This window comes from Scomber japonicus, chromosome 17, assembly GCF_027409825.1.
Source record: "Scomber japonicus isolate fScoJap1 chromosome 17, fScoJap1.pri, whole genome shotgun sequence".
Taxonomy (NCBI): domain Eukaryota; kingdom Metazoa; phylum Chordata; class Actinopteri; order Scombriformes; family Scombridae; genus Scomber; species Scomber japonicus.
The window spans coordinates 20,388,315-20,403,047 of NC_070594.1; the positions used below are offsets into that span (position 1 = coordinate 20,388,315).

At 40.9% G+C, this 14,733-nt stretch overlaps 1 protein-coding gene across 4 annotated transcripts; it reads right to left on the minus strand.

Moving 5' to 3' along the window:
- Window positions 1-1,366: 1,366 nt before the first annotated feature.
- Window positions 1,367-12,860, minus strand: mideasa (mitotic deacetylase associated SANT domain protein a). Of its 4 annotated transcripts, none has more exons than XM_053337141.1 (13): window positions 12,378-12,860; window positions 10,077-11,906; window positions 8,137-8,352; window positions 6,749-7,094; window positions 6,590-6,656; window positions 6,343-6,470; window positions 6,125-6,228; window positions 4,921-4,996; window positions 4,676-4,764; window positions 4,045-4,188; window positions 3,687-3,815; window positions 3,341-3,501; window positions 1,367-2,454 (listed from the first exon to the last, which is right to left on the minus strand). In XM_053337141.1, the coding sequence occupies exons 2-13, from the start codon at window positions 11,646-11,648 to the stop codon at window positions 2,202-2,204; spliced, it is 3,285 nt and encodes a 1,094-aa protein (XP_053193116.1). In that variant the 5' UTR covers window positions 11,649-11,906; window positions 12,378-12,860; the 3' UTR covers window positions 1,367-2,201. The 4 variants fall into 4 exon arrangements, with proteins under 4 accessions (XP_053193116.1, XP_053193114.1, XP_053193115.1 ...); XM_053337139.1 differs by having other exon boundaries at window positions 6,328-6,470; XM_053337140.1 differs by having other exon boundaries at window positions 8,137-8,355.
- Between the last annotated feature and the right edge of the window lie 1,873 nt (window positions 12,861-14,733).

Consider the following 14,733-nt stretch of genomic DNA (forward strand, 5'->3'; position numbering starts at 1 on the left):
AATATGCAATTGTGCAAAGAAAAAGTGGCAACAGGGTTAGCCTACATTCTTGCGTTTGACTGCCCGTTTTTTGTCGTATCGCTGCCATCTGCTGGATGGCAGTGATACAGCATGGTTAATGGCGGTAATGGATCCTGTAGTATGTTTGTCTTAAGGAGGCTGCCGCACTTCCACTTGTGTGGTTGAAATAGCAATTCGATTTATATTTGTAGTTTATTTCACACTATACATAACTTAACTTGAAATATTGTTAAAATGCTATGCTATGTAAAAATAAATTATTTTATTTATTTTCAAATATTTTTAAATAAATAATTTATTTAGCTTGCTGACACTGAATTAAAGCTTTGTGGTTGATAATGCAGGTGCATCCTCTGTTAGTTAAACCCACCGGTCAGTTTACAGAATACACAGGATCTTAATGGATGGGTTAGGTTTAGGGTGATTTAACATTATGCAACAGTGATAATTAATAGTGAATTGAATATTGGAGATATTGTTTGTTTTCTAAGTGAAAGAGAGGGTTCTAAGAAAAGGTTGATAATGTTTCATTAAAAAATTAAATATAAAAATGATCCCACCTTCCCACACTGATCATTTTTGTACAGTCCCTAAAAACTTAATGTTTCTGCCAGAGTAATGTATTCAGGAATTAATACAATTGTACTAACTTTGAAATATGGTGTAACTAACTTGAAAACATAGGAAAAGGTGAAGATTTAACTATAAGCACTAACTCTGTTTACAGTCTATTTGGGTTGAAATTTGATAATAACAAAAGTCCAATATTATTAATATTCTTTTAAGCTCTCTTGTTGTATAATAAAATCCAGGATTTCCTTCTTGCTCTTACCTTGACTAAAACCAGCTGTGTGTGTACATCAGCTTGTCCAGTTAATTTCTACAGCAGCAGGAAAAAAATGAGAGCTGTCAGTACTGAGTGGGAGACAGATACAGGTCCATTTTGTCCTCCCTGATCTTAGGGCAATGTGCCTTGTATCTCATCTCCTAAGGGCGACAGGCTCCACTACTCTTTATGGCTGAATTATGTCACCGCTGATCAATGCGAGATTTTACCACACCCCTGTGGCTGAGGATGAGTTGGCTTTCCAGCACTTAATCTGAGAATGATAGGCCTGTAGAGCCTGCCTGGCATACTAAGTAAGACCTACAAACTGTGTTAAATCTGTCTTTCATTGCAGAGAAATGCTTTTAAAGCCAAAAGATTTAAGATCTGAGAATATAGCCTGTTAAAGTCACGTATCAGTTTATTTTTACCCTAACAGATAACAGAATGTGTAGTTTTATAGACACAACCCTATGTGTGAGGGAAATATCCTGCAACAAACTGAACCACTGCCTCCACCTGCTGGTTCAACAATGTCTTGCACACTTTCCATGTGACTGGAAAAATAAAGACACATTTCATCACAACAGCAGAGATTTTAATAAACTTTTCAATTCACAAGTCATATTGCAGCTGACATGATTAGTTTTTTTTTATATTACCAAAATCATTGCAAAATGCAGTATCATAAATATATGGAAATTTCATATATACTTTTTTGTACATTTTTAATTTTAAAGGTCCCTTAGTTGTAAAAAATAAGTGTACAACCAACTTAAAAATCTGAGGGAAATCTGCAGCATACGACAGTACTTTCCTAAGAAAAAGATTTTAAATACAAACTCGTATTCCATCATTATTTAAAAGGGCTGCTACCATAAAGTGAAAGATTGCTTTGATCTTGATTTATTATTGCTTAACAGATGTCCTGATTATCTTGTAAAATATCAAATGATCAAAGTCCACATGATGAAAATGTACTGTAATATTTTGACATGTACTCAATTAAATAAAGGATATAAAAAAAGGCAATATTGGCAAAAGCAGAAGCGTACATTATAAGTGCATTTACAAAAAAATAAACTTCCTCTGAATATTTAAGAGATACAAATGTGTGAAAATGTGGAGTGAGACTTCCTGGATGATGGGTGTGAAGTTGGATAACGGTCACACAGAGCCAACATCAGCCATGGGAAGGAGTGTGAAGGGTTAACAGGAAGACTTGTGCTTATTTTGCTCTCCATGGAGATCTTTTTTTTTTTATTTCCTCCCTTTCTAATTAGATCTCCGTCTCTACCTTCTATTTCCTCATCAATCCATCTCTCATTGATTTTTTCCCCCTGCCTATTGTTTCTTAGTGCCAGTCCTCGTCATCATCGTCTTCTCCCTCAGATGAGTCTTCCTGGCTGCTGACCTCCGCCTGATCCGTCACTCCGTTCCCGCCTTGATGCGCCACTGCTGCCGCCGCTGCCACTGCTGCCTTTCTGGCTCGGGCTGCAGCTGCTGCCTGCTCCTCCTCCTCTTTCTGACGCAGCGCTGCAGCCTTCTTCTCCTGCTCAGCATGACTCTTCATGTGGGCACTTCGACTCTTGACTTTATAAAACACCCTATAAATGCGAGAAGAAAATGATGCAACATGACACACAATAACAGCTGTTTGGTATGATGCACCACTACATATAAACAATAGAAAATGCCTATAAAATCGAATTCCTTGTATTAGTAAAACCTTTTCAGGACTATTTAAGTACATGAGAGGCTGAGGTTGAGCATGGATCATCTGTTTAATGTCTGGTCTGACTGATTTGAGCATTTGTATTCACTGATTTGAGCATTTGTATTCACAATACAATATATATATAGCTCCTCCAGGTAATGTTGAGAACATTTCAGCGAATGTGTGAAAGGCGCTATGGAAAAATTGTGGCACCATACATTCAAAATCAATCAACTATGTAAAACAGGAAGTCGTTGTAGCATCATGAATTGTAACAGAAATGTCAAATTAACACTTTTAGGAGGCCGATCAATGTATATTAAATGCAACTGCAGGTATATAATTTATACATGATCACATGAAGATATTGAGTTAGTAAACAAACCTACATTATTTGATCATTTAGTGTAATGTTTTGTAATTTGAGTTATATTAATTATAATCCCAGTCTTCATTATTAAAAAGCATTTTGGTCAAGTGTCAGTGTATTCCGTAGCTATGCAACAGTTACGTATGTCTGTAAACATTTCGTAACAACTAATCTGTGTTAGAACTGGTTTGTGGTGTACAACCTGTTATTTACCTATAACCTGTAATTTAGTGACGCATGAATCTCAATATGGGAAAACCTCATGTTGCTAAATTTAAATGACAAAGAGCTTCTTTAACTGCAGCTTCAAATATAATAAACATTATTAAGACATCATTCAGGACATCACAATACAGCCTAAGTTATAACATCAATAATGAAATATCTGATGATGAATTAGCCGTACCTGCCACATTTCTTGCATGGAAATATTGCATCAGGATCAGTCGGGGGCTTCGCTGGAGCTGCTTTCTTCTTTGCTGCCGGCTCAGCCCGAGGCCTGTGAGGTGTCGTGTGGTGAACCTCCTTCATGCTGCCCGGCTCTTTGAGCATCAGCACTGTTCCTGCCTGCAGTATCAAACATAAGCAGGTGTTTGTCTGCTACTTTGTACAACAGCAGAAATAAAGATCACCCAGCCCGATACATGTCCTCATAAATGTATATATTTACCAAACTTAGCCTATATTAAATATTTGTAAATAGAAAAAGTGGTTTGAGGAACAAGTTATTAGTCTCATAGTGAAACACTTACATAGTCATGAACCTGTAGTGACTGAGCAACCCTCGCCTGGTGGCTGCTCTCTTGACTCTGGTCAATAGAAACATCCTTCTTATCATTCCCATCTGCCTCGCCCTGAGTCGGTTTCAGCTGCTGTGAACACTGCGATGAATCAAACAGAAGAAAAAACACAAGATTACAAAACCTTTCCTATTCTGATTTCAACACTCTTGAGGATTAGAAAGGATTCCTCATGACTGGAGTACATTTCAAAGATGAAATTCACAAAAAGGTAAGTTTCTAGTAACATAGCTCAGAAAATTAAAACATGGTGACATTAAATGTGTGACATTAACTGAACATTTTTAATACTTTTAAAGCTCTTCTCTACCTTAATGTCTACCACAGCCTCAGCGTGTTTATCCAATGGTGAGTGTGGAGGGCCGAAGGTTAAGATGCCGTTGCGACCGATCTTCACCTGTTTCTTGAACGTGTAGTAGAACTCTACACACTGAGCCACAGTCTTGGTCCGCACCTTCAAAATAAAACAATGCACTATTACGCCTTTGTAGCCCTCTAGCTTATTATATATTCTTTTAATGCATATTTTTTTTAAAAAAAGGTTTTTATAAAGTGAAGATCACATTTCCCATTGGCCCAGTGACTTCCTATCATAAAGAGGATGTGGCTTATTTGGTCTAAGATTCTTGACTTTGGCACTTTTTGAAACATTTAAATTGTGTTTGTGTTGAAATAAGAGAGTCCTCTTCCTGTTTGCAAAAGCACACTTTTCAATACATGTGAATCTGGTGTCATACACTGTAAAATGCAGACACAGGCTGGTAACAGCACAAAATCTTTATCCTGATTACTTTTGTTTACAGTATTACACTACATCCTCATAATTCATGTGGTAAAGATTTAGTGGTGTTTAAATATATTTCATTTTTGGATTTACTCTCACTGATTGTGTTGGATGAGAGCAATTATTAATACAACAGGAGTAAAATTAAGTAGCATACCAGTTTCTGCACCAGAAAGAAGTCCTTCCTGTAAGCAGATATCCCTTTATTGAAGTAGCGCTTCTCTTCTGCAGTCCAGCTGTCGGAGCCTGCGAGTAAATCAGATGAAGAAGTAACAACAATTCAATGTGCTCTTTCACAAGAGAATGAGGAAACGTTTATAAAGAGGTAGAAAATCAGAAAGAGAAAGACAATCTGTGAGGAAATAGAATTGATTTCAATTGATCTGCAATGTTAATAGTCACCTGAGTAGTGATAACCTGTCAGGTGGTGGCCTTTGGGGAAGATTGGATCCTGAAGCATCAGACGTTCCAGCGTCACCTTAAAATCAACAGGATTAACCTCAGTGAGCAAATCAATCTTAACACGGCCATTGTTACTCATGTGAGTGTATCAAATATGAACACTTTCAAGAGTAATGCATATAAAACTGCACACATATTTCAATAATTCATTTCTGAATACATAAATGAAAATGAATACATTTCAAGGTCTTGATCAAATTACTGTCATTTGAAGTTGTTTAATATAATTTTAAAGCATGGGATCTGTTTGTCTGTATGCATGTGTGTATGACCTTTGCATATCTCAAGAACTGTTCATCCAATCTACTTCATACCTGGTGAATGTACAGCTGGGGACCAAAGGAGGTGCAGTGTCAAGTGTTAAGTTGTTTGGACACGAGACATGTATAATAAACGACCATAGAGCTGCTCAGCTCTGTGGCTGAGTGCAGTGGGGGCTGTTTGATATAAACACTGTCGCATCACAGCAAGGGCACGGCTTCACTGTAAGTGATGACTAATCACACAATAATGTATTTAAAAGTTTATCTGAAGGTAATATGAGGCTTCCGATGTCTCATTTACTCAAATAATGTGGATATCTTCCACAATTACTTTTGCTGTTCAGCTGTTGTGGAAGGATCATAACAGAAAAGAGTATCTTTGAAAAAAATGGAATTGATTTGACTAATATGGACGGCTGAGTTCTCATATTGTGGATTTTGTTCCCTATCACAGTGAAAGCACATTATGAAGGGATCTCTTTATGGTCAATGTGAACAGGAGGAATGGCAGATGGCTGCCCACCTAGAGCCCTGTTCTGCTCGAGGGTTCTTCCCGTTGAAGGGGAGTTTTCTTTGCTGCTGGTGCCAAGTGCTTACTCATGGGGGAATGTTGGGTCTCTGTAAATTGATCTGCTCTATGTGAAAAGTGCCCTGACGTAACTTATGTTTTGATTTGGCGCTTGGATTTTATATAAATAGATATGATTTGATATGATTTGAATGATTACAGCAAGAAAAACCTGTTTCAATGTTCATTCGAGCACCTGACTATTGTTTAAGACTTGAGAAACTGTGAACCTATTCTTTAAGATTGATTTACCAAAACCTTTCAAAAAGAATGTCAGTAAGATGCTAAAGTGACTACAGGTCTCTATACTCACAAGCAGATTGCCTCCACTCTCATGTAAACAGTGTAAAACTAGCTCCTGATTGGTTCCTCCACCGCTGAGCACGCTGCAACAAGCCATGCTCATCAAGTCCTCCACTAGAAAGACAAAAACGAGGGGGACAAAATCACATTCAATTTCACACTCACTCACAAAAATCAATAATCAGTTAATGACATGTAATGTGAGATACTGACTGCTGTATTGATCACCATGTTTAAGTTGGGATTCATCCAGAGGGAGCCAAACTAAGTCAGCCTTGTGCAGGTCGAGCTGGGAAGAAGGCTGATCTTGCATCTCTGGAATTTCTGCCTGGTACTGCAGCCCGATGTTGATACGCCTGGACAATAGAGAAAAAAAAATGATGTAGAGTGTTGCACTGAAGAAAGTATAGAAGACAATTTTGCAGAGCTGTTGTCTTTTCTTGAAAACCTCAGAGGCTCTTTTAATTTGACTTACGGTTCAAGGCTAACAGGTGTGGCATCAGTAATCAAGGGCAGGACCGGAGGTGTGATATCTGAACTTGCTGAAAGACATAAAAAAATAAAAAAGCACTTAAATTTTTATCTCATTGGCAGAATTACCTATAGAACACCAGAAGCAAAAACCAACACTTACTGGAGCGCAGGAGACTTCTCGATGCAGTCTTGGGTGTCGGCGGCGGCAGCGGCAGGATTTGGTTGCTCACTGCGATGCTGGTCAGGAAGGTGGAGAAGTACAGTCCCGTGCCCTCCCGCACAGGAGACAGGATGGGCGGAGGCGTGTAAGGGGGCAGGGTGAGGGGGTTGTCCGGCAGGCGGACAGGTGAGCGCAGGTTGCTCTGGTAGGAAGTGATGCTAGAGTAAACGGATGGAGGGATGAAGGTGGATGGTTTGGGAGGAGGGATGATGAGAGGTTCTGGGCGAGGCCGACGCTTAAATTTGGATTTTCCATCATCATCCAGCCCTGCATCGTTTTCCCCATCCTAGATTGAAGGAGGATTGATGTCAATTTTAAGGGTGAGTCACATTTCTCCTAAATCCATTCCTGTTGCTGAAGCTGATTTCATAATAAACGCACACACCTGCTTTAAAATAATAGCTCACACAGTGCAGGATTTTGGAGAGTTGGTGAGTCATATTATCATGAAAACATACAACCACACCTCCATGGACTGCTGATTGGTCTGGCTTTCAGCAGCAAATTCTCTGCCACTCCTCAATGGATGTCTTCAGGGCTAAAATCTCAAAGGCTGCTTTCTGTCCAGCTATTGGAACTTTAGGATGCATCAATTTGTCTCTACATTGATATCTGGGCTTTGGGTACCAGCCAAAACTGTATGCCTCACTGGGTGGAAGAGACTGGGATGATTCTGTTATGTGTCAGGTGAAATCAGGCTTGACTTAAACAAACTGCTGCCCTACACACACACACACATACACATGTTCTTTATTTTGTGTTTTGTGTGCTCATTCAAATGATTGTTATTTATTAAAATAACACTATTCAATATCAGACCAGTGTTATCGTCACCATTACCCAATCCAGCAATATGAGTCAACACTGAACCGATATCAGTATCGTTATCGGTGGATCTCTACTATGACTCATGAGAATGACCTTTTTGAGGTCGCTCATGTTTTTGTGCGAGATTAAGTTGTCATCACTAACAATTTGGCACAGACCTGCATTTTAAAAAAGGGGTCACGGGGTAGGTCTGAGTGTAAATAAGCAATCACAAACATGTAGGACCCTAGTAGTCAAATGGTTACTACCCAAACCACAAAACTGCAATGTCCCTGGTTGGATTCCAGCCAGAGGTCTCTGTGGTAAATGTTTCATTGTGGTGTGTGCAAGCTAAAGATGTATGAGTTTTAGAGAGAGACAATGTGGAAAACGAATGCATACCACACCATAGATATACTGTTTCTTCCTTCCTAACTATCACTGATTTCAACCAGACTGAAATGATATCACAACAACCCAACAGTCAAACATTACCAACATTATCTCCTGACAGAACTCACCTGGCCATAACTCTCAGTCATGGAGTTTCTGAGAGATCGCCGGCGAGCCACGATGACAGAAGGTTTGCGATCGGACTGCCCCGCGGACCGCTCAGCCTGGCCAAGTCGTCCGAAAGGCCAGGCACCCTGAGGATCCGTTTGACTCCTGTGTACTGGCACAGACACAGGGATGACTAGAGGCACCATAGTGGCCTGCCTGCCTGAAGGACCTTCTTCCTGCTGAGGGTGAGAGGACAAGATGGGAGAGAAAAAGAAAGAGAAATTGGGTAAGTAGCGGGGAAAACAGAAACAGAGGAATATAAAGAGGAAGAAGATGGTGTGAGTGCACATAAAAACTAGGATTTTTTACTATAATTAAATTTTTTCATAAATGGAATTTCATATGTTGTATTTTTATATATATTATATATTTAGAAACTGCAACTAGAGATTTTTTTTTTTAGCATATGAAAACTAAAAACAAAAGTGAAAAATGGCCACCACAATTTATGCAAGCACAAGGTGATATACTCAAATCTGGTATTACCCAACGTTAGAGAAAAGAGAAAAGCAACACATCCTCACATTTAGCGTTGCTTGAACAAGAGAATATTTGGTATTTGTGGCTGATTTAACGCCTGCAATGTCACTATTTAACTTTCAGTCACATGATTAAATGATTAATTAACTCATTGTCTGAGCTCTAATTTACATAACTGAAAACCAATAGTTGTTTGCCTACTTTGCTTTCAGTTTTAAGACTATGTCTGATTGATTGCCACTTCTGCAGGTTGAAAAACCAGAAAGTCTGCAGTGCCGTCTCTGTCAAGTGTAAAATACAGATAAAACTTGTTTTTAAGTACATAAACAATGTTGCTTTCCTGCCACATATTTCCATAGTCTTTCAGGAGAATGAGCAGACCTCTTTAGTATTTCTGCTAAAGCTGATGCAATTTCAGCGATCTTAAGTTTTGATAGTGGCAGTGAAAAGTATACAAAGAATGAATCATTATCATCAACCTTGACACTTGAATTTCTTCTCTTAACCTAGAAAGGTTCCGTCTGTTAACCACAACACAACAGCACTGTCTTGTGAACAGCGATATTGATAGGATATTAAACCTGTTTGGTGTGTGTTGGAGAGCACAGGAGTGTGACTGTGCAGGTTGACAGCTCGGCCCCTCCCTAGATCTGCTGAATGACTGGGAAAGAGCCTGAGGAATGTGGAGGTGTGCAGACATGCAAGCTGCTCCAACTGTACATCCAGCATGCACACTCTGCACAAAAACCCACGACAAGCCTTCAAACCCCCTCAGGGCAGAGCACTAAATATTCTTGTGCTGACAGAAAAAAAAAAAAACTGAATTCAACTTTTTCTGTGTATGTGTGTGCGTGTGTATGTATGTATGTGTGTTTAGCGTTTGTTTAAAAAAGCAGCTCAAGAGAAAATGAAGAAGCCGATTCCAGTGGGTGTGCCACTTTAAATGTAAACATAATAAATCCTGAATAACAAGGTTAAAGCTATCAGCAGCCATAAAATGAGAGCAATCTTTCCAATCCCAAAAAAAGGAGGAATGGTTCAATAATAACCGTTTTTCGGGTTGTGCCACTATCTGCTAGCATGACGACGTGTACGGTATGACTGTGCACACTGGAAACGGCCTTCTATAGCTGAGACTCCACAGCTGTAGGAGTCAAGTAAACAAGCCCAAGAAAAAAGGATTTTGTAAACCATAGGGAAGTTCTACACAGAAACAAGGTTCTTCCTCTTTGTGCAGCTGCTTGCCAACTTTGCCAGATGAGAAATTTTTGCTCTCACATGCACAGATTCGCTGCCCTTGCAATTTTTCTTTAAGCAAATTGGCACTGAAAAGTATTTAAGTGGTTCTTTAATTGTAAAATTGTCATAAATGAATAAGAAACTACATACAGCACCAGTGTAGTAAGTAATTTTTTTTAACCTTGATTATTTTAGCAGGCAGGGACTCCATTTCTGATGCCTTCTGCGCCAGAGTCTCCAAGTTGATCTCTTTGGACGCCCTTCTTCTCCTACGGGTGCTCTGGATGACACCCCCTGTTGCCTGATGACTTTCCCCTCCTTTCGTAGCTACTGCGCCTGCTACTCCATTCTGGGACAGTGGAGGATCTTTGGGAGCTTGAGACCAGATGTTTGTTGCAGGGGGACCCAGTGGGGACTGTCCGTCTCGGGAAAGGCGACGGGAGCGTCGAGGGGCAGCCGGAGCTGAATCGGGGGTCCCTGCAGTATCTGGGGTGACCTTTTCAGGGCAGGGGTCAGATACTGTTGATGAATCACTGGTTTGGACTTCTGCTTCCTGCTGTGGCTCCACCGATTGGACATCACTCTTTTTAGACCCGGTGTCAGGTGGACACGGTTCAGGAGAATGATAGGTGGCAAAGTTTTGGGTTGGTTGCTGTTTTGGTTGCACTTGAACTTGTGCCGTTTCTTGCTGTGGCACATTTGGTTGCTGCAATTGTTGCTGCTGTTGCTGCTGCTGCTGCATTTGTTGCATTTGTTGCTGCCGCTCCTGAATCTGTTGCTGATACTGCTGCTGTTGCTGTATTTGCTGCATTTGTTGCTGCTGTTGCATTTGATGCTGCTGGATTTGGTGCTGTTGTTGTTGTTGTTGCTGCAACTGCTGCTGCTGTTGTTGCAATTGAAGTTGATGCTGCTGATGCAACTGCTGCTGCTGTTGTTGTTGCTGTTGTTGCTGCTGCTGTTGTTGCTGTTGTTGTTGTTGTTGTTGTTGTCGCTGCTGTTGCTGATGCTGATGATGGTGGATTTGTTGCTGTTGCATCTGGTGTATTAGCTGCTGTTGCGTTTTAGGCTGCTCGCTGTAAGCAAGGCCTGGCATTCCCTTGTTGCCTGGAAAAACTGAGTAATACCCAGATGGAAACTGTTGCTTGCTGGGCCTAAAAGTTGCCTGGAAGGGCTGCAGCATGGACCCCTGCAAAGTGTGAGGCGCCACATGGGGCTGACCCTGGAGCTCTACACCTTTGTGGCCGTGCTGGTAGGCTTGCAGCTGAGCCTGGTGCATTGCGGCGGCGGCGGCGTGCTGCTCCCACTCCAGCCCCCTCCCTTGAGCTTGAGGCTGAGTGGCATCTCTGTAAACCTCAACAGGCCCTTGCAGTTGATTTTCTCCCATAGGCAGAGCTACACCTTCATGGACTCCTTTGTGGAACGCCATCTGACCACGGACGTTCACTCCACCCATGTAGGAGCCAAAGTTCTGACCCCAAGTTGGCACAGGAGCTTCCTGTGACCAGCCGGGGGCCTGTATAGAGTCCTGGTGCATCCACTTTACTGGAGCAGCCGGTTGATAGTGCGGTAGACTCTGGGGCCCTTTCTCTGGGTTATACACAACAGAGCTGCTGGCGGAGTCACTGTGGCTTGACTCTAAAGCCGGAGGTCCCATACCATAATAAACCTCCCCCGAATGCTGCACAGGCTCTTTCATGGCTGCAGTCCGATGCTTGCCACTCTTGTCAGGATTAACTTGAGGAGGAAGACTCATAGTAATGTTATGAAAACGTTGGAGCCAGAGCTCTCAATCTTGATCTCTGAGCGTGCAAAACAGAGTTATCGCCTTCGTAGTGTGCGTTCACTGGCTGTGGTTGAAAATGTCTTTGTTTAATTGTGTATACAGAGGTATTTGGGAGGAAACATAAATCCCAAAGGAAAGTGCTGGGTGGGGGGAGCATGCAAACCTCCTTTCTGCAATCAAAACTGAGGTTTGCTATCCATTCTTCTCATCCTCTTTATCGTGCCGGACCTTGTGAGAGAAAGGAGGGGGGGTTAGTCTTTTTTTTTTTTTTTTTTTTCTCTGAGCACAAGCATAAAAAGTTCCCACTCGCCTTTCACTCGTCTACAGCAAAGAGGAAATTGAGGCCTACACAAGCAAATAGCCCAGTGAGTGAAGTGAAAATCCGTTAGAGAGAGCATGCCCGTTGAAGTGAACGCTGGCAGACCAAAAGCTATATTTCGATATTTACGTCCAGGTGCGTGCAGAAAGGACGTTTATAAAAAGGTGAAGTTTGTAGGCGGCTGCAGGGAGGCGCTGACTCTAGCTGCCATTTGGCACAACAAGAAATACAGGAAACGAAGGGGCTCGTGTAATCACCCGAGCGATAGCCAGTGGTGTTATGTTAAAAATCAGTAATAAGGAAGCACTTTGAAGAGCTGAGTGATTGTTAAGCAAGACAGCAAGATCAGCAAGCATTAGTTAAATAGGGTGGATATATACCTTATCAATGGTGCACGGGGTTCTCCATGGTCAGCTCCATGGAGTCACTTTGGTTTCGATCAAAGTCGACTGCATGCAGCTCCATGAAGGGATTGTGCGCAACAAATGTCATAACTCTTGACAACTTTCCCTCGAGTTTCACAGCGCACAATATGGCGAACGGGCGAATTTACAACCCAGCAAAAACATAATCCACAATCCGGACGGGTTGGAAAAAGGCTCATTTACAGTGTCGTTACAATGTTGCACACTGCATCCGTAACGCCAAGCACTTCCAGGAAAACATGTCCACAACTTTCTCCCCGCATCAACGAGTAAACTAACCCTGAGCCCAGACCACACATGAGACAGCGAGTGTGTGAAAACTCCGACGTGCAGCTGTCTGCGATGGTATTTCCGCACAGTTGAGTGTGGTGCTACCGAGCCGAGCGGACCTTCAAGTCGCTATTTTGGTTTATCCGGAGTATATGAAGCACTGCAAAACTGCGCAAACACGCAGAAAGTTTGTGCACCCTCAAAGTGGTGCGCCTCACCCCAAAACAGCTCAACTCACATCCTGTTATCCAATCCGATAGTCTGGCCACTCCCATTACTGTATCCGTGTACGTTTGTTTTGCTGTCACGGTTGACCCGTAAAGCGGAGTCTTGTCAGCACGTCCCACAGACACTTACACCGTTTACTGAGACATTAGGTCATGTGTCCCTCCAGACTTTGATATTTGTGAAGAATTCCTATTATTTGACCAATAAAACTTTATTTCTATGCGATGAAAGTTGCTTTGCAAGTGATTGACGAATGCACAGCATGGTAAACATGGACTGGGAAACTAACGCACACCAAGATACACTTAAAATGACCCAATTAAAACTAGGTGACCCGTAAAATGTAAAATAAGTAAATACATAAATGATCAATAATAGATTGGGAAGGAAAATATAGTCAGTTGGATGAGATAACATATAGAAAATATAAGCAACCATACACAAATGTATGTGTGTGTGTATGTGTGTGTAGCTATAATACAAAATGAATAGAAATTAGAAGATGAATGAATTATACAATTACCTAACTGAGTCACTACAGGCTAAACAGATGGTTTTTATATTCTACTTTTAGGTTAAATTCATTCAACCATTTCATCCACCCACAATGGGATCTATTGTCAGTCTGTTTTGTTTTTTGCATGTACTACAGATTTTAATGTCAATTGAGACATTTAATAAGTGAAACATCCAAAAAAAATCCCCTGTGTGCTTATGAAATGCATTTGCTCATGAAATGAGTCATGTTCTTTATTGCCAGATGCACCCAACTGAAACTAACTAGTGTGGGTAATTCATAGGACTTTATTCCCATGTTGTGAAAGCAGCATGCTTACGGTTACAGGGCAGAGCAATAAAGGTGTGTCACTTCATTCATGTGTTTTGTTATAGGTTAATATTAGTCAGTCAGTCAAAATATGTACTTTGCAGACTCATGGTTGACAGGCTATATGCAAATTTTCCGCATGCTATAATATCTCTCATAACTGGCAAATAAGATATGAATAACTGATTATAGTTGAATGCTGTATTGTACTGCCAAAAACGGTTGAGACAATACACATTATTCTAGCATCAGATTTTGCCATACATACCGTAACTATCAGTTTGATATAACCCATAGTTTGTATCATACTATTGTGTGCAAGTCAATGAGTAGGAATGCTTTATGGCAATATTAGATTTTATATAACATTTTTGAATCTGTTTTACAAATTACTTTACGGGATACAATCACAATCTTTCAAATTTGTTTTAAAACTACAGTCAAAATCCACAGTCCTTGTTTGGTGCAAAATGTTAACTATAGGCCAAATTACCATTCTTTTAGTATGAAAATACCTCCACTGCAGCTAAGCAAGAAAACAGTCAGAAAAATCATAATTTCATATCTAAAGACATAACTGACCCACTTGATTTAATAATTCAAACAGTTGAAGCCTTATATAAGCTTCATATAAACTTTTAAATGCATATTCGCGCCAAATGTGGACAAACTGGATTTTTTATGCACTTGATATGATGTATTTCAGTGACACAGAACTTTTTAGAAAAACACAAACACAATTTCATACTGTTAGTTATGTGGAACGGAGCAGGTGAACACAACTGCAGACACGCTATTTATTGTAGAGGCGGGGAAGCTTTGGTTGGTAAGTAGGAAGTGGGGCTTGGGCAGGTACCTGAGAACCAGAGAGTGAGGCATAACCAGACATGCAGAGCCACTCTGGAGGATGACCTGAAAGCTGGCGACATAGACAAGACCACTCTGGAGACCTGAAATGTAGGTTGACCCACTGTGGAGGCCAACCAG

Coding starts and splice junctions, on each gene's coding strand:
- mideasa (XM_053337138.1), bottom strand. CDS start 11,648: ATGAGTCTTCCTCCTCAAGTTAATCCTGACAAGAGTGGCAAGCATCGG. Junction 4,189..4,675: donor TCTTTCTGGTGCAGAAACTG/GTATGCTACTTA, acceptor TTTATTTTGAAG/GTGCGGACCAAGACTGTGGC. Junction 3,816..4,044: donor AGGCTGTGGTAGACATTAAG/GTAGAGAAGAGC, acceptor GATTCATCGCAG/TGTTCACAGCAGCTGAAACC.